We start from the raw sequence: 19,725 nt of genomic DNA on the forward strand, positions 1-19,725 counted from the left end.
TTTTAGCCAGAGAAAATAATACTAAAAAGGAAGAATGATTATAAAGTTCAAATATCTGTAGGGCTATCATAGGAACATAGTGATTACCTACAAAACATGCCAGAGAAAACAGGTGTAAATTATAGCAAGGCAGATTCTGGATCAATGTAAGAAAGAGAACTTGTATCAATTACAGCTGACAATGAAATGGGTTGCTTCATAAAACAGTAAGCTTTACATTACTCAAACAGAGTCCAAATGAATATCTAATTAGGAATTCCATATAAGAGAACATGGAGGTGATGTCTAAGCACCTTTAGGCACTTGATTACATAAGTCTACGTCATAAAATATTAAGTAGATTTAAGCATTCAATAATTTAAATTTGCTTCATTAACCTACAAATTATAATACACTATGACAACATAATCATAATTGTAGCCTTCATTTTCAAAAGTGTTTAATAAAATAATATGCATTCTCTGGCTGGAATTGAAAATAACAGTCTAATTAATCTGTTAAAGTCAACAATTCTGGGACTTCCCTGGTGGCGCAGTGACTAAGAATCCGCCTGCCGATGCAGGGGACACAGGTTCGAGCCCTGGTCCAGGAAGATACCACATGCCATAGAGCAACTAAGTCCGTGCGCCACAGCTATTGAGCCTGCGTTCTAGAGCCCACGAGCCACAACTACTGAAGCCCGTGCACCTAGAGCCTGTGCTCCGCAACAAGAGAAGCCACCGCAATGAGAAGACCGTGCACCGCAAAGAAGAGTAGCCCCACTTGCCACAACTAGAGAAAGTCCGCATACAGCAACGAAGACCCAATGCAGCCATAAATAAATAAATAAATAAATAAATTTGCATTATATTAAAAAAGCCACAGTTCTAAATTCATTGTTAAAATATATCAAATCAGATTTACATGATTTTGGAGGCTCCATAATAAAGAAGTTATATAAAAGTATAATTGTTAATTTGCAGTATATACTATATTATCTCCCCTAAGACAGAACAGTAACTAAAACACATGGTAAAAAGAAAGGTCTGTAACCCCTATACTACTCCTAGGGCCAGAGAATGAAGATAGATTCTTACATCTAATCTGGTCTGATGCTGCTTAGTCATCTGATCTTGAACCTTCAGTCTTCGAAGAAGTTCTTTGAAACCCACCATTGGTACAGGAATTAACCTGAAGAAATACAAGTGGTCAATTTTCAGACCTAAACCTATTATTACAAAATACACGGTAAGGTTTTCATAATAACAATCATGCAATTTCACTATATTTCTAGGGTTTGAAGGCAGATCTATGACTATGAAATCAACAATGTTACACCACAGAGATTTCACCTAACCTCCTTATTTTACGAATGAGGAAATAGAATTTGGTCAAAAACAGTACTATTAAATGCAAATATATAATTAGGGCACTAGTACTCAGATTTTAATGTTTTCACCACACTATGCTGCTTTACTATAATCAGCATTCTTTAAAAAGCAATGAAAAGGAAAATAAACTCACCTCGAATGTAAGAATTATAGTTAACAGCTTACATCTGTTTGCTTCCCTGGTAGTAAATATTAGTTCTTATATGAAAGCAAGATGAAGACATACTTACTTTTCAGAATCAGGGTTATCCACCTTGGCTTGTTCCCAGATAATTGGATCAACACCTACCACAAAGAAGAAATATTTTTTCTAAAAGGAACTATTTTCCATTTTTATAGTATTTGTATGGGAAAAGCCCTGCTAAAGTAAGACACAAAACCTAGAAGCTGTAATGAAAAATGATTGTCAAATATGACCACAACAACAAAAAATGGTAGGATAAAGCTAAAAAAAAAGTGACTTGAAAGCAAATATCTATAACCTATAGGGTAATAGATTAACCTCCAGAATATAGAAAGAGCTCCTCTAAATCAGAAAGACAAAAAATTTAATAGAAAATGGGCAAACGACATGAATAGGTAATTCACAAAAATTATAAACATGGGACTAATAAACATACAAAAAGCTGGTCAACTTTAGTAGTTATCAGGGAAATGCAAATGAAAATATTAATTTTTTATCATCAGAGTGGCAAAATTAAAGACTGATAATCTCCATTGTTGGCAAAAATAGAGCAGAATGAGAAAACATTAGAAAAATTAAAAATATGCGGAAAAGTAACACATTCCTGTTATGAATGTAAATGGTAGAACTTCCCCTGGAGAGCCATTTGGCAGTTCTAACAATATGGTAAGTACAGTCATCCCTCTGGCATCCACAGAGAATAGGGTTCAGGCCCACCCCACTCCTTGGGGATGCTCAAGTCCCTTGTAAAAAATAGCGTCGTTTTTGCATATAATCTACACCCATCCTACCATACACTTTAAATCATTTGTAGGTTACTTATAATATCTAATGCAATGTAAATGCTTTGTAAATAGCTGCCAAGGCGCCGCAATTCAAATTTTGTTTTTTGGAACTTCCTAAAATCTTTTTTCTCCTAGTTTGGAGCTGTGGTTAGTTGAATGTGCAAATGCAGAACCTGCAGATGTGGAACTCCCAGATACAGAGGGCTGACTGTATACATAATCTTGACTCAAAAATTTCAGTACCAGAGATTATTCTAAAAAAATACACACCTATGTGTTCTAAGACATATTTACAAGGATGTTAGTTGTTGCATAGTTTATAATAGTAAAAGGTGGAAACAACCTAGAGGTTAAATTCAGTAAGGTACATCCACAGTATTCCACGCAACTTTTAAAAAGAATAAGATTTATCTTTATGTACTGACATGGAAAATACGAAGAAATACTATAAGTAAGAAGGCAGGTTGCAGTAAATGTATAGTGCAGAATATTTTTTTCAAGGACTTAGTATACACATACTTATATTAAAATTACAGATAAAGTATTAATAAAGTTCAATAAGTTATTGATAACAGTTGCTTCTATGGAAGAGAGGTAAAGATCTATCACACAGTCAATCTAGAAACTTTTATGGTGAGAACACGTTCAGGTTTTACTTGAATACTTAGTTAAGAGATAAGCTAGACAAAAATAAAATACTAAGATTACATTGTCTTTCGGTAGATGGAGTATGGACTATTTTTCTTTAGTTCATCATTGCCCAAATTTCTAACAAACATACTAGCTATATAATAGCTATATTAATATAATATAATAAATATATATAATATATTATAATATATATTATATATAATATATATTATATATAATATATTATAATATATATTATATATAATATATATTATATATAATATATATTAATATAATATAATGTATAATATTAATATAATATATATAATATATATATAATATATATAATTAAATGAATGAATACAATAAAAACATTCAAAACTATGTCCCAAATAAGCAGACACAATAAGCTGACACTGGTGTTATTAATATTAATAACCAAGCAACACCTCCCAAAATAGAGGAAGCATGTATTTCTAAATTTTTCATTTCCTCAACTCCATGACTCTGGAAACATACCAGCAGGAGGATTCTGTAAAAGCTGTTTGATCTGTGCAGGAGAAAGTTCTGTTCTAGTCATAGAAAGGGTTACACCAAGTTGCTGCAACTGTGTTTTTATATTGGTTTGTTCAAAATGGGCATATAGTGTTGTAGCTGGAACTCTTCTTGAAGTACCATTTGGAGAACGCTCAACAACATAAATGACAACTTCTGTCCTGGGGGAAAGATAACCAAGTTATAAAATATGGAGCATGTAACTCACAGCCACAAATATCAATGCAGCATGTGATTTTAGAAGGGTGTTAGCTGAATTCAGAAGCACCCTTCTAAATTAAAGGGTGCTAAATAAAGTTAAAATGACGTAGGCAAGTAAGATATTATCTATAAAAGGTATGCTTAGCTACAAAGTCCTATGTAAATGTTATTTTTTTTTTCCCCCAGAATTGAGAAGTGCTTTGGAGATTCTGTTGAAGTTTATGAGTTGCTTCATTGCAATTTAGTCTAAAACGTAAAATCTGATTTCAGTTATCATATCTCACTGATAACAATAATTCTTCTAACCCAAGATATCCTAAAGCAAATGTCTTGCCACTAAGCATGATGATTATACATAGGACAAGGGAAGTTAACCATATTTATCCACAAATGAACATGTACAGTAATCAGTTAAAACATTCCAATGTCTTTGTGGCCCCTAATTTGCATACAACCATAATTAAGTTTCCTCCTGTTTCTGAATGAGAAATCTAAGAAATTATTAGCATCTAATAGGAAACCCACGATTAAGAAAAAAGCTTTTAAACAAATGCTTCTATAAATACTGAAGAATCACTAGCTGAGAAATATTCTGCTTTGAGATTTAATTTGTGCTTTAGCAACAAAAACACTGTTGATCACTCTCTTTGGATCAAGGCACATAGAAATATATAGTATATTTAATGTATACTTACTGATCATCTGGCAATGTTTTAATGCCCTCTACATTTACAGTAAGGGTCTGGTTTCCTCCCAATACTTTATGCAATGATTCTACCAATTGCTGTTGCTGGCTTCGAATATCTGTTTCTTTTTTGTTGAAAACTAAAACCACTAGCCCATCTTCATCTTTATTATTGGGCATACAACTATAACCTACTGCCTGTGGAATGACAAAACAAAGAATATCAAAAACATGTACAGATCTCAAATCATGTGTTTAATATTATCAGCTTAACATCTGCTAAAACAGGGAAAATAACTTAATGTCTGGTAATGAAGGGAATATGTAATGATTCTATCCATAACTCTGTGCCCTAGGAGGTCACACAGTTATAAAGAGAAACTTTCTAACCCAAGAATAACATAAACTTAGAGAGAGAAATTAAAATTTCCTCTTCCACAGAGTAACTAAATAGCTTTCTCCTCTGAAAAACTTTGATATCCATCATTGTTGGGTGTTTCTGAACACTGTGGAAACAACCCTGCATGCCATAAAAATGACTGCAAAAGTCATGGACCAAAATGTAATTTACTTTATTATATATCTGACTCATGGAATCTTAAGCGAAGTTTATATAAAGATATATAAAGAAATGTTTACCAAATAAATACTTTTAAAGTACCATAATAACACTGTCAACTTATAAATGCTATAAACAATGTCTACATTATTTTATGGTTTCATGTAATACAAAACTTTATGAAACAGGTTAGTATTTTACATATATTAAATGACAAACTATACCTTTCTAAAGAATTACTCTTTTAGACATAAGCCTTTTTTCTCTTTTGTCGCCACTTATAATGCAATTTTTTAAAAAGAATTTAGATTTACTCTGTATTAGTTCATTATGCATTTTACCATATGTATGTTAATATATCAATTAAAGAAAGAAAAAAATTAAATTGTTATATTCAACCTATGTCTACTATATACCTCTAGTCACTACACAAGAGTATTAAAATTTCAACTATATACACTCAAAAGGTATACTTTCTTTTTGTAGAGTGATGAGATAAAGAGATATTCCCTAACAAGATAGGTTGGTCACTTTCTGTTGTTTAACCATGTTCAAGGGTCTGATCCTCAGCCTTCAACTCCAAACACCAGCCTATGTACACATTAAGTTTTAGAGACTGACATAGGCCAACAAAAACTTAAAAGAGGCTGACGTATAAACTGGATTGAAATACGTTAATTTTTTACAAAAAATACCTAAATACCAAGTTGACCTAAATCTCACTGGCTGATAAGTAGAATCTCTGAGAAGTTAAATTCAAATGAGAAAGTTGTTTGGTAGGCATGGAATCAGAGCAAAGAAAACATACTATGATGTTGTAGTACTGGCTTTGGCAGTCAGCTATAATAGTGACAACAGTATACATACCAAGCAGAAGAGTTACTCTGATATGCTGTTTAGGGTATACTTTCCAGGACAATATTAGATGAAAACCACTAAATTCTAGTTTTGGGGCTCCCCTTTATAGGTGCCAAGCAGACCATTTCCCCTCGGTTAACATTTTTTCCTGCTATAAACTACATTCTAGTCACACCTTCCTTCAGTCATATTCTAGTCATCTCAATCACACGTATGTTAAGAAATCACTTCAATTTTATAGTTTCTGTACTTTTAAAACGAAAGTGTTACTGTACCATGTTCAAGGAGTACTAAAAAACCGAGCAATTGTTTTCTTAGTATTATTTTAATCCAAATATCACATTTCCTCATACACTCTTCAAGTGAAGATCAAAAGCAGTATTAATACCTTAAAACGGCAAAATGGGTTTTCTTGTGTGAATTCCACTGGTGGAATGTTACTGTTGAAATATCCTTTTCCTGTTCCCCAAAAGGCCTGTAGTTGATTCCATTTTGCCAAAATAGCATCTCTCTCATCTCCCAGTAGTGTTGGAGCAGAAAGAGCACTTGCAGTATTTATCAGTTGGTTGGACTGGGCAGGAGCTTGTGTAGGCTGGCTGAAGAGACCACCTAATGCTAAAAATGAATCCCAAAATTAGTTTTTCAAAAGAAGAATCAATCAATTCAGGTCCTAGATATGGTAAGCACAATATCCCCCGCCCCAAGAGATCCACATCCTAATCCCCAGAACCTGTAAATATGTTACCTTGTACAGCAAAAGGGACTTTGCAGATGTGATTAAATTAACTAAACTGAGATTATCCTGGATTATCAGAGTGGGTTCAACATAATATACGGGCTCTTTAAAAGGGAAGAGGGACGTCAGAGTCAAAGTGAGATTTGAAGATGCTATGCTGCTGGCTTTGAAGATGGAGGAAGGAGCTATAAGCTAAGAAATGGAGACTCTAGAAGCTGGACAAGGCAAGGGGATGGATTCTCCCCCCAGCCTCCAGAAGTAACACAGTCCTATCAACACCTTGATTTTAGCTCAGTGAAATTTAGTTCTGGATTTCTGATCTCCAGAACTGTAAGGTAATATGTTTTAAGTCACTAAGTTTGTGATGCTTTGTTATGGCAATAATAGGAAAGTAATATGCTGGAACAATCCTTATAATTTTAAACTCGCATTTCTGATAACATCTTAATACAATTAATTCCATTAAACACAATTTAGATCCATGATATTAATATTAGACCCACACCAAAAAAAGGGTAAAGTCTGTGAAGTTGCAGAATTGTTTTTTTAAACAACCTTTACTACTGTTATAGTTGTGTAATATATACAAATTGGAGGATACAAAATAAGCAAAAAGAATCATTATATCAATGTTATGTCAATATCAGCTTAATAAACAATTTACTTCTCTTAGTGCAAAGAAATATATAGTAAAAAAAAACAACAAATGGGCAAATCCTAAGCTAAAGCTTTAGCTGGTTGTGTAACTTTGGACAAGTTACTTATTCTGTGTTAAAATTTCTCCAATAAAAGAAGGGCTGAGTTGTTAGATCAGTATTTCCAAAGTGCTAGATAAGTAAATAACCTTGGTACATGAAATTATCTTGTCAAGCAACAGTTGAGTCACCAGATGGACTAAATCATATGACAAAAACTTCTCTTTTAATTATCTGATTATATATATATATATATATTTTTTTTTTTTTTTTGCGGTACGCGGGCCTCTCACTGTTGTGGCCTCTCCCGTTGCGGAGCACAGGCTCCGGACGCGCAGGCTCAGCGGCCATGGCTCACGGGCCCAGCCGCTCCGCAGCACGAACCCGCGTCCCCTGCATCGGCAGGCAGACTCTCAACCACTGCGCCACCAGGGAAGTCCTGATTAAATATATTTTTAAAGTCTCAGTTTGGTGCTAGTATGCCTTTAATGCCTCGTGTCATCACTTATCTCACTTTTTAACAAAGGGGAAGCACAAATCTAAGACTAGGAGCTTAAAGCAAATGTATCTAGCTAGAATTTATTAACACTATTATATTTTCTGTGGACTTAAGTTCAATTATCGTTTCTTTATAAAGAAACAATAGCTATAGCAAGTGATACTGGTTTTCCATTTATAGCAATAGTTTGGATTTTCCTTTCAAAATAAACATATTTAATGTTTAAAAGTAAACTGATTTAAAGAAAATTCTCTAATAATACAAATGGTATGTAGATAAAAGAAAAATCATGAATACCAAAATGACCTGAGTTTTAGGACCACTATATTAGATGATATTTAAGTGTTCTTTCAGCTTTAAAGACTGCAAGTACCACAAGGCCAATGGGGCTTCTACAGGGCTAGAGAGGGGCTGCTGTTACTCTCAACGTGAGTATTATTAATTCCCAAATGGGCATTTACGAAAATGGTAGAGAAGTGGATTAGAAGCCAGAAGACTTGAATCCTGATTTGCTATATGCTCACTTTGTAGCTTCCGACAAGAAATTCCTAGGTTTTATCTTCCTCAACTTTTAAATAAGATTAACAAACTATCATCTATACTAATTTACACTTCACACTAGATTCCAACCACACTAGTCTACTCAGAGCTCACTAGCTGGAAGGCATTTGAGAAACTCAAATAACAAAATCCTACAGACGCTTTTAAAGCCTTAGCATATTAGATTTCTCACACCTTTCTACCTTCTCAGGCCCTCATGCTGTTAATTATTCATTCCTTCAATCCTCAGAGAAAATCTTCAACTTTCACTGAATACACATCCTTCTTGAAAAACTCTTCTCCCTTAGATTTCCTGACAGTACAGTCTCTCCTGGTTTTATATATCATACACATATACATACATACGTATTTTCATTCATTCATTCACCATGCATTCATTCAACAAATATTTACTGAGCACCCCTTAAGTGTCAGACATAGAGGCAAACACTAAGGATATGGTGGTAAACAAGACTGGTTCTTTAAACAAACTGAGCATATCAAATATTAACAGTTGTGATAAGTGCCTCGAAGTAGAGGCTCTGAGAGTCCTAAATGAGGGAGCTAATCAAGCTTGGGGCAGGAGGGTTAAGAGAAGGCTGTCCCATAAGAACTTCAGCTAAGGTCTAAAGGAAGTAGTCAGCCAGGCCATGGGGTAGCATCAAAGAAGAACAGCATGTGCATAATCTCTGTGTCAAAGAGGAGGGGAAGATGAGCTGGCAAAAGGAATACAGAGTACTAAACAATAGGGTAAGAGAAAAAAAAGACCAGACTATGATTGAAGTTGAGGGCTCACACTGGCCAAAAATGGGACAATTTGAGCATCAAAAAGAATAATGAATACATCCAACTCAAACACACTCAATTTACTAAATCTCACGCATTCAAAATGATAATTTTTTAAAGTAAAAATCAAAAATTCAGAAAAATCTCAACACCTTGGACACCACTGGAAATAATCAGGCCACCAACCACGTCTTACAAAAACTGTCAGTTAAAAAGAAAGAATTTATCCTGCCTTTCCTATACAGATTCCATTTCAGGGTGACCAAGCAGTCTAGGGGGGATGAAGAAAAACTCCTTTTACAGAAGACTTTCAGTGTGGAAGAGAGGGCAGAACTAGAAAATCACTAACTCCTAATTTTGCAACTCCTAATAAAATAACTGATTGAGGCAATGACCATCAATGAATGAAACCATTAGGTTAAAGACTGATGGGGAACTTTACAAGACAGACTGGCTCTCACCACCTGAACCCACTGATCAATCTTTGCACCTCTAAAAGAGATGGCCTCATAATGTGATACAATAGGAAGCACACAGCACCACCCGCAAAGTATTCATGCCAAAAAGTCAAACTTAAATCTAATAAAGTACCTAAAGCTAACTTCATTTACCAGAAATATGGGGCATAAAGTCAAATGATTCTACAAGGAAACAAATTTAGACTGGGGGATATTTCACAGGACAACTGGTCCAGTTTCTGTAACAATTCATGAGTGGGGTAAAAAAAAAAACCCAAGCAGGGAATTCTCTATACTAAAAAGAAGCTTAAGAGACCTTGTTTAGATCATGATTCAAATAAACCAACTGAAGAAAACTTTACTGAGACATATGGGGAAATCTGATTAAGGATGATACCAAGGAATTAGTAATTGTGAGTTGGAATGACTCCATGTTTTTAAAGAGAGAAGCACAGTAAAGCAGTAAAGTAAGGGTGAAATTACATGTTTGGGATTGGCTTTAAAGTACTGATACTTTCAAAAAAAAAGGAGGGGGGAGGGAGGATATAGATAAAACAAATGTGGCAAGTTCTGACCTTTGTTGAATCTATTTGGTACAACATGGGGTCATTTTACTATTTTTGTATTTGAATTTTTCACAATTAAAGAACAGGAGATGCTCATTGGATTTGAGATGATTAATGACCATAACTATTTGACTGGGTAAAGAAAGAAGAAAACAGATTAGTGTGGGCTAAGAGGTAACAGAAGACAGCAGCAGGGGATCCCATTCTTCTACATCTATTTCAAGTAGTTTGTGAAGGCGAGAAGAGAGTGATAGCAAGAGATAACTGAAGTGAGATGTGAAATTAAAGTAGTTTTATTTTTTTGTTTCTGTTTTTAGAAAAAAGAAACTTCAGACGTTTAAATGTGAATGAGAATAATCCTCGGACAGAGAAGCTGAAGACTTTGTTTTTGGTGGGGGGTGAGAGGTAGAATGGGGTGGGGGTCTGCTGGGAAAAATAATCAACAGCACAAGGAGCCCCAGAAGGTGGGAGGATATGAGATCCAGAGCACAGGCAAAAAGAGAAAAGGATGGGTTACAGCGGTAGGTAGGTAAGTAAGATTCGGTAGTGGGCAACTGAAGGAATTACAATGAGGGATTCTATTTTCTCTTTGAAGCAGAGGTCAAGGCCATCTACTAAAAGTGAGAACAGAGAACTTTGAGATTTGAAGAGAATAAAGGTTTAAAATAACTTACAGAAAGTGGGAGAAAAATTTGAAAATAAAAACTTAACAGGATTACCAGGCAATGTTGAGGCCCCAACCTGGGTTGGTGATTAAGAATTTAGAGATTCAATCTTCTGTACTGTATGATTTTCTCAAGCAGTATCTAGACAGACAGTTGGGCTTACACAGGCTTGGGGTTGTTTTTTCCAGCAGACATGATACAAGGATAAGGAAGTTTAGCATACTGGCAAGAGTGACTGAAATGGAAGGACAAGGGCTCTAAGATAATTAGAAAGGACAGTGAGACAGGAAGGAGCTGATGGAAGAGCAGAAAGTGTCAGTGCTCTAAGATCCTAATGAGGTCTAAGAACAGCTATGTTAGAAGTGGTTGAAAAGTCAGGCTAAAAGAGCAATAGGTTGTGGGATGTTTGATTATGCACTATTATTGATGATTGGAATTAGATTATTGATTGATTATGGAATTAGAACAGTTTCAGATGTTGCCAAAGTCCAAGGTAAGAATTGTGGCTAAAGTGAAATGGAGAAGGTCTTTGGAATAAAAGGTAGATGGTATGGCCGTCTGAGTACATAGCCATGTGAATGCTAAAATAACCCAGATTGATAGTACAAGTTGGAAAGAAAAGCAGGACTCAGAGCCAGCTGCCAAAGTGTTCAATGAAGAAAAGGTACTGTCCAGGAATCAGCAGATAACAGAGATTAGACATATCAGAGATGGTGTAACCAGACAGCAAGCACCTCATACAAGCAGGAGTTTTAAAAAATGAGGCAAAAGCTCCACAATCTTTGCAGATTAAACTCAAACTCCTTTCAACAGCAGGTCCCAAATTCATCACGCCATGCCATGCATTCGTGCCTCTGTCACTGTTATTCCCTCTGCCTGGAATACCCTTTTCTGACTTTATCAACTGGCTAATTCCCTTAAGATTCAACTCTTCCTCTACATTCCAAAGCACCTTGTATGGGCCTATTTTAGTGCTTTCACACATACATATTTTTTATAACTGAATGTTAATTATTCTACCTAATTGGATGTTTGTTATTCTATCTCATTGTAGACTACGAGCAACCTTATATACCCAGCACCTGACATAAAACATACACTCGGCAGAATGAGCCCTTTTCATTCTGAAAATGAACAGCACCAGATTCAAATTCCCATTTTTCCTAACAAGAGTAAGCACAACTATAATAACTTATAGTTGAAGAGACTTTATGTCAAGAAACAAAGAAAAAACTTCACTTTTCCTTTCTTCTCCTTAACTACTTGGATTTCCATCAAACTTTGTATTGTTGGAGAAGGACAGTAAGAAAGATATAATTGTAACACCAGAAAGAATAATTCTATTATCTTCATCCTATTGGTTAGATAATTCTTGAAATTCATGTTTAATATGTTAGTAATCTTCAATGACTGAGTAGGGTGAATTTCAGCCAATCAATCAACTTACCTAAGAAAAATGAAACAAAAGTGATTTTAAGAGGTAGCAAACTATGGAAAAGCAAAAGGAGCATTACAAAGGAAGTCGAGGAACTTGAATTTATGTTCCTATACTACATCTTGGAAGATATATGGAAAAGTCACAATTTTCTCAGTTACCTCTCTTCACCTATAAAATAGAGGTAACAAGAGTTCTATTTCACAGAGTTCTTGTGACAATTAAATAAACTAATCCATACAAGATAACCCTGGAACATACTGCCACACCAGCTAGTAAGGAAGCTATCAAAGAGTAATTCTACACTTGTCTGAAAGGACCTGGGAATCAACCTGAAGAAGCTTACACTGGCCAAAGATGGAACAATTTAAACATCAATATGGAAAACTGCGATGGACTGAAAAATATCAAATAATTTAAATACTTGAGTTCTTGACATAAAAAAAAAAATTGGTTACCTTTGGAGAATGATAGGGAACCAACTCTTTATTTTGAAAGCTAAGAATAAAGGGAAAGAATCAACCAAATAGTGGATGAGGTAAAGTTTCTCTTTATAGAAGTATTTCAACAAATAAATGACAACGGAATCAGACGGTTGGAATAATACCATTTTACAACCCCCAATGAATTAATGGATCTAGGTAATGATCGCCAATGGCTGCTGCTAACATCACAAAAAATAGAGAGAATCAGACATTATATGCCTCTTGATAAAAATACAACACTACCTATAAAGTAGTCTTGCAAACAAACAAAAAACTGAACTATCAACGTAAATAAGCCCCTAGATTCAACCCAATTTACAAGAAATACAGAGGACAAAGGGATATGCTAACTATACAAAGGGATATGCTAACTATACAATAGGAATGCAATCAGTAAAGTTCTGACTGACAACCTCTACAGGACAAATGATCTGATTTCTTCAACAAATTGAAAAATAAATAAAAAAGAAAGAGCTAAAAGGGGAACTTACAGAGATTTAAGACAAATGAAACTAAACAATACAAGACAAATCCATAAAGAAAAGTAAGGAAGTGATCAACACAAAAGGCAAAACTATATTTCCTCTGATGGGGAAGTGACTAGGAGGGAAACGTGGAGGGCTTCTGAAGTGGCTGGCCAGGGTCTACCTCCTGACACGGGCAGTGGTTACAATGGCGTTCATCTTATATACAATTCACGAAGCTGTACTTCTGTGCCACTTTCTATATTTGTGTTATTTTTATCAACAACAACAAAAGTTTTAAAGGAATGATACTAAACACAGAGGCCTTATAATCAGAATCATGCCAATCTGTTTCTTTGCCAGGTGCTATCATCGTATATAAACACAAGAAGTAGCTTTTGGAATACTTTATAATTCCTCCAAAAAAAAAAAAGATATCCACTAAAGTGTTTTGAACAGTGCACTCAACAATGTCGCCTACATTGTTATGGCTTTATATCTGAAAATGAAAACCTCTTATACTTACTACTTTGTTGCTGCTGCTGCTGCTGTGTATGAAATCCTCCAAATCCAAGTCCAGTTCCCAAACCAGTACCTAAACCAGTACTAGTTCCAGCTGTTGTGCCAAAGCCAGTGCCAAATCCAAAACCTTTGTTCTGAGCACCACCGAAGAGTCCTTTGAATGAAAAATTTTAATTGTTTAAGGTAAAAAAAAAAAAAGGTGCTTCTACAAATTAAGATGTCCTCTTGGGCTTCCCTTGTGGCACAGTGGTTAAGAATCCGCCTGCCAATGCAGGGGACACGGGTTCGAGCCCTAGTCCGGGAAGATCCCACATGCCGCGAAGCAACTAAGCCCGTGCGCCGCAACTACTGAGCCTGCGCTCTAGAGCCCGCGAGCCACAACTATTGAGCCCGTGCTCTAGAGCCTGTGCTCTGCAACGAGAAGCCCGCACACGGCAACGAAGAGTAACCCCAGCTCGCTACAACCAGAGAAAGCCTGAACGCAGCAACGAGGACCCAACACAGCCAAAAAAATATAAAATTAAAATTAAAAAAAAAGATGTCCTCTTACCAGTAGTGCCCGTGTTAGATGGAGCAGAAAAGCTGAATGCAGAACCTGCTGTTGTAGACGGTGTCCCAAATCCACTAAACCCACCTAATTAAAAAAGGATAAATAAAATAGCAAGGAAGAATCTTTTGTATACATATGAGGTAATTTCCTTTTCAAATTACATGATAAGCAATTGCTCCACATAAAGACAAAATATATTGGTCTAACTTTTCCTTTCTCTACTTTAACGTCAATTTTTAAAAAACTATACTACTAATCAAGAAGTCAATATGTTGCAAGAAATGAGCTACTAAGTATTTTAAAGTAGAAATACCACAATGCAATATATACCTTTCAACTAAAGAGGTGATTAAGCTACAGCTGAGTAAACATGTTAATAAGCCTATTGTCATAGTGTTAACGCTAAAATGACTGTGTACTTTTACAGCAGGGGTTGCAAACTCAAATGCCTACAAGATACAGGCTGATAACATTCATGAAAGAAATAGACTAGGCATTTATTGACTGCCAGAAGGGACCAGTGTGAACAGTTTTTTTTAAATGGCAGCAGTTCCTAAATTCCAGCAAATTACTGCTGCAGGAGAATTCAGTAGTGTGCGGGCTTTAGAATTTAGTAGCAGTTTAGTAGTGTTGTATACTCCCGTTTTTCCCAAGAAATAGAAAATCTAGATTTTCTGTGTGAAATTTACACAATTTAAAACCTGAAGTCAATTTATTTTTTTGCAACTAATTCAAATATTTTTAAAACAATGTGACGAACAGATCACACTGGCAGACTGTGCTGCCAGTTTGCAACCCTGGCGTCGGTGAATTAATTTATACTCTACTTTAGCTTATATTTCTACTTAGTCTCCATCAAGACTGAGCAACTTTTCAAATGAAACATACCAATATACCGACTCTTATATTGGTATGTGTAAACAAGAATGTGTTTCTTGAAGAGATAAGGGGAAAAAAATCACAAGGCAGCAGTGGCTGGCAAGGAGAGCAGAGCTATCACAGGGCTCTCCGCCACAACAGTGACAGATACACAAATTTCACTTTTAGATAAATCTAGAAACGAAATTAATCTTAACCATATCGAAGCTGACATATGAATGGAATGGAATTCCAGCCAATACACAATGGCTTTTTTCTCCTTACTGTCGGTCTTTACCTGATCACCAATGTGGTGTCAAAAAAGACTTTTAAGACAAATGTCTGAACCATTACTGCTGAGTTATGCTGCAGACTCTCTGGGATTCTAACTTTTAGTCTCATATACTTCTGGCATAAGAGACAGAGATTCATCAATATTGTAACATAAAAGATATAAGAAGGAAAAAAACCCAACCCACTGATAGTCATCATATGACTCTGACTTGGAAAATTACTCAAGAATAGACTACATGTTGCATGCAGGCACAACCAAATACTCTATTTACTTCTAGGTTCTACTGCAGTACTGAAAACTGTAAACATTTTGATAAAAATCACCTAAAGTACTGAACATTGTTCCTAATCTTTTTCATTACTTCTAATTTTCACAGAAAAACTAAGATATATTCTGAATTGGCTATACAATAAAAACATTGGTATCTTAACATGCTCCATAATGTGAAAATGTTTATTAGTAAAAATGGATTTGCAAGGATATAAAATAAAAAAGTAAACAAGAATTTCAATCAGCCTTTTGCTGAAGTTGATCAACATACATAAACATACATAAAAGTAGTTAAAACAGTTATATTATCACAACTCAAAACTTCACAGTGATAACTCCAAATGAACATGAAATCAAGCAAATACCAACAGGTTTATTTATTACTGTTGAATTATGAGTTGGGTGGGTTTGGTCGGAAACACAAACTTCAAAATAATGTTTCTGTTTTACCCAGTGCCAATTTTAAGCAAACAGGGAAAAGTAAACATACCAAACAACAGTGATATGTGATCACTTTAAATATACCTTAGTGATAATGGATTGTTTAATCTTTGGAACTTCAATTATCATTCAAAACGGTTTCGAATCAGATTGCCAAGGTCATATTCACACTGCAGTAACAAGTAACTGCACAAAATGCCAGACTTCCCAAATATGTTGTAGGGAATAAATCATGCTTACTAAATGCATATAATTGGCATGGGCATAAGTGGCATATGTAAGAGAATATGAATAATAAATTCATATACGAGCAGCTGAGGAGCAAGGCTTTCCTATAGGGTCACTGTATGCAAGGTACACATAGACCTATTTTAAATTTATATATATATATATGTACACACACACACACACACACACACGTTATAGTTTGTGTTTTGCAGAATTTCCAACGAGCTTCAAACAATCCATATAGATACCAGAATCTTCATAATTACCTTTTTGAGTACAAAGACATCTAGCCTATCTTTTAGAAGCTAATGCTATCTGAGAATAAATTAAATTGCTCTCTCTGATCATTTCTCAAAAAATCCAGTAAAGAACTGGGGATTCTTTCTATAATTGCATTATCTTATAGAAATGTATTCTAATCTGCTCAGTTGGCCAAAGAAACACATTATTATTATTGTACAGGTTAAAAAACAAGACAGGTTGCTGCTGTTCGTATAAGACTTGTTTCTCTCAGGAAACACAAGGACAATCAAATGAAGTTCCAATGAAAGATGCAGGAAAAATGGAAAAAAATGACTGCAGGAGTCCAAGAATTCCAGGAAAATGGGCCTGACTGTTGAGCTTATACTTCGAAAGAGATATCTAATAATTTGGAAGATATATTCTACTCAAAATAAAAATCCATTCCAAATACTTATCACTTGGAAGGTATATTCTGTTCAATTAAATGCAAATTTAACAAAGGAACTTTATAACTTGCCAGACTTCCCCAAACCAAATTTTTTAAGAGTGTCAAAAGTTGGTACAAATGTTTTTGACTCGACATTAGGAAATGAATTTCCTTTCCTTGTTAGACAAGTCGCTGTTCTTTCCCAAACTCTGGAACCACAAAATATTCTTGGACTCCAGCTCCCAACATTCGTTACACAGACGACCCGCATATCTACCTGCACTTGCCAGACTGTTACCAAAATTGAACGGAGTCGCCGAGGTAGTAGAAACACCGAAATTCCCAATATTAAAGTTCACTGCAGGATTAGCAGTTAATCCGAAACCCCCAAAATTAAACCCACTGGCGGTGGAGTTGGCAGTCTCAAGCCCACCAAATCCTGATAGGCGTGTAGGCAAAGAAACAAACAGAATTTTAAAAGGGGGAGGGGGGAAGAAGAAAGAAGAAAAGAAAAGAAAGCAAGGTAAGGATTAGAAGAGTTTGCAGGAGGTTTCAAAGAAGTGAACAAAGACAAACCCTGACTTTGCTCCAAACGAGTTAAGAAAGCCGAGGAGGCGGGGACGGGAAGGAGGACAGGAGCGTGTAGTCTCGCAGCAAGAACCGAAGGGGCCAGGGCCGAGGGAGCCGCAGAGCAGCGCCCAAGGCTCCCCAGCCCTGTCCTCGCCGAGCCCAGCGGCGGGAACCAAGCGAGCGTTCGTGCCCGTCCCGGACCGTGAGGTGGGGAGGGTGAGTAGAGTTGGGGAGGGAAGGATGGGTCTCCGGCAAAGGGTGAGAGAAGCCGCCTCCGGTCTCTCCGAGTCCGACTCCCAGGCGGCGGGAAACGAGCCCTAGGAGGAGAGGGCCCTGCGGCGACCCACCCGCAGCGCGCGAGCTCCGGGTTGGGCCTCCATTCTCCCCGCAGCCTCCTCAGGAGCCGCCTCCGCCCGCTCTGCTGCCGCCCGCCCTTTACCGAAGCCCCTAAAGTCTCCGCGCGGGCAGGAGACCCCAGGATCCCCAAGCCGAAGAGTCTCGGACCGAAGGGCTGGACCAAAGGCCTTCCCTCCTCCCCGGGAGAAGGTCTGGGGGACTCACCCGCAGGGGCCGCGGTGGCTGCAGCTGTACCAGAGGTGCCCGAGGGAGCCCCAAAGTTGAAGGCCATGTCGCGGGAGCAGGGGGCCAGGGTGCTGCTCCCGCGGCACTCCGTGCACTCCGCTCTTCGATCCGCTGGGAAACCACACCCGGATCTCGGAGTTCCGCCTCTTTTCTGGCCTAGCCTAAGAAGCCGGAACGCCTGAAAGGCGTAGGGGGTGGAGCGTGGAGAGGGAACGCCCCCGGCCGGGCTTGCTTCCGGGGGCCTGTGGATTCACGTGGTTTGGAGCGTTGCAACCAATGTGAGATTCTGGTTAGCTCGCCGTGGCGTGCCGCCTGAGAGCCCTTAAAAACTTGCTTTAGGGAGGCCCCGTGGAAAAGATGTGCAGCAGGCTGAATACTAGTGTCCAATGAAGACAGGGTAGGAAAGAAAGCGAAATCCTCATTCTCCATAGTGGAGAGACAGTGGATAACACTGAAACCAAAAATTCACGAAGCAGCATGTCAAAGTCATGGGGTAATGGTGGGGAAAAGAAGAAAGAAAAAAGAAGGCGGCTAAAAGAAGTGCCTCTGAGAATGATGTCCGTTTAGGTTTTTTGTTTTTTGTTTTGTAGAATTCTTGGTAGAAACTTTGTAGAATTATTTGCTTCTTAAATCTATGTGCTTCTGTAACTTTAATAAAAATAAAAAAGTCATTGTGTCTATCGAAATTAAAATTGTCTTTGGACCTAGCAATGCTACTTTTAGGAATTTATCTTGTAAATGATTTGGCAAAATTAATGGAATACAAGGTTATAGGTTACAGCCTTATTTATAATAACAAATGATAGGAAACAGTGTTTTGCTTAAATAGTTGCATTCATACAAAGGAATACTATTCAGCCAAGTAAAGCTCTTTATGTACTGAAAAGAAAGAACTCAAAGGTAAATTATATAAACACAATTTAGAACACTATATGTGTTCTAAATGCTACAATTTGGGTGGGAAAAAAAGAGGGCTAGAATATGTAATTACATATATTTGTATGAAATATTCCTGGAAAGATACATTTTTTAAATGAATAACATCAGTTGCCTCTGAGAAGATGAATTGGGTGGCAAGGAGATGGGTGGAGGGAGGACTTTGCAGTATAAAGTCCGTTTAGTTTTTGAAAATGTAAATGGGTTACCTACTCATACAATTAAATAATGCTAATAGTGGTCATTGCAGAAGTCCCAGTGAGAACGCTGATATACGGATGAGGACAGCAGGAATGAAGACTGGGGAGCAGGTGGACTTGATGATTGATGGGGTGTGGAGAGGCAGGCAAAGAGGAGTCTAGCAAGGGTCCCTGGTTCCTGGCTTGTACACTGTGATGTCATTGGAATTTGGGAGGGAGACAAGAAAAAATGAGATCCTTTCTTTACTTACTGGATTTGAGGACAACCTGGCTGAGGATATCCAGCTGGCGCTTGGATATGTGGGACTGAGGTGGAACAGAGAGGCCCATGTTTAAGGGTGTAATTGAAGCCTGGGTGCCAATGAGATTGTCAGGAAGAGAGGATCAAGTGAGAAGATGCAGCTGAGCATCAGTAATTAGACCAGAGGGGACAGCCCTCAAGAGAGC

The 19,725-nt window shown here is 36.9% G+C and overlaps 1 protein-coding gene across 1 annotated transcript in view; it reads right to left on the reverse strand.

Moving 5' to 3' along the window:
* NUP54 (nucleoporin 54) overlaps positions 1 to 18,275 on the reverse strand; it is a 30,809-nt gene extending 12,534 nt beyond the window's left edge. The window contains exons 1-8 of the mRNA XM_032633452.1: positions 18,122 to 18,275; positions 14,229 to 14,312; positions 13,683 to 13,832; positions 6,216 to 6,442; positions 4,421 to 4,608; positions 3,489 to 3,685; positions 1,601 to 1,655; positions 1,077 to 1,170 (exon numbers count right to left, since the gene is read on the reverse strand). Coding sequence (XP_032489343.1) covers positions 1,077 to 1,170; positions 1,601 to 1,655; positions 3,489 to 3,685; positions 4,421 to 4,608; positions 6,216 to 6,442; positions 13,683 to 13,832; positions 14,229 to 14,312; positions 18,122 to 18,188 — 1,062 coding nt within the window. The 5' untranslated portion in view covers positions 18,189 to 18,275. The remainder of the gene's footprint in view (positions 1 to 1,076; positions 1,171 to 1,600; positions 1,656 to 3,488; positions 3,686 to 4,420; positions 4,609 to 6,215; positions 6,443 to 13,682; positions 13,833 to 14,228; positions 14,313 to 18,121) is intronic.
* Between the last annotated feature and the right edge of the window lie 1,450 nt (positions 18,276 to 19,725).

The sequence above is a fragment of the Phocoena sinus genome, chromosome 5 (assembly GCF_008692025.1).
Source record: "Phocoena sinus isolate mPhoSin1 chromosome 5, mPhoSin1.pri, whole genome shotgun sequence".
Classification (NCBI taxonomy): Eukaryota; Metazoa; Chordata; class Mammalia; order Artiodactyla; family Phocoenidae; genus Phocoena; species Phocoena sinus.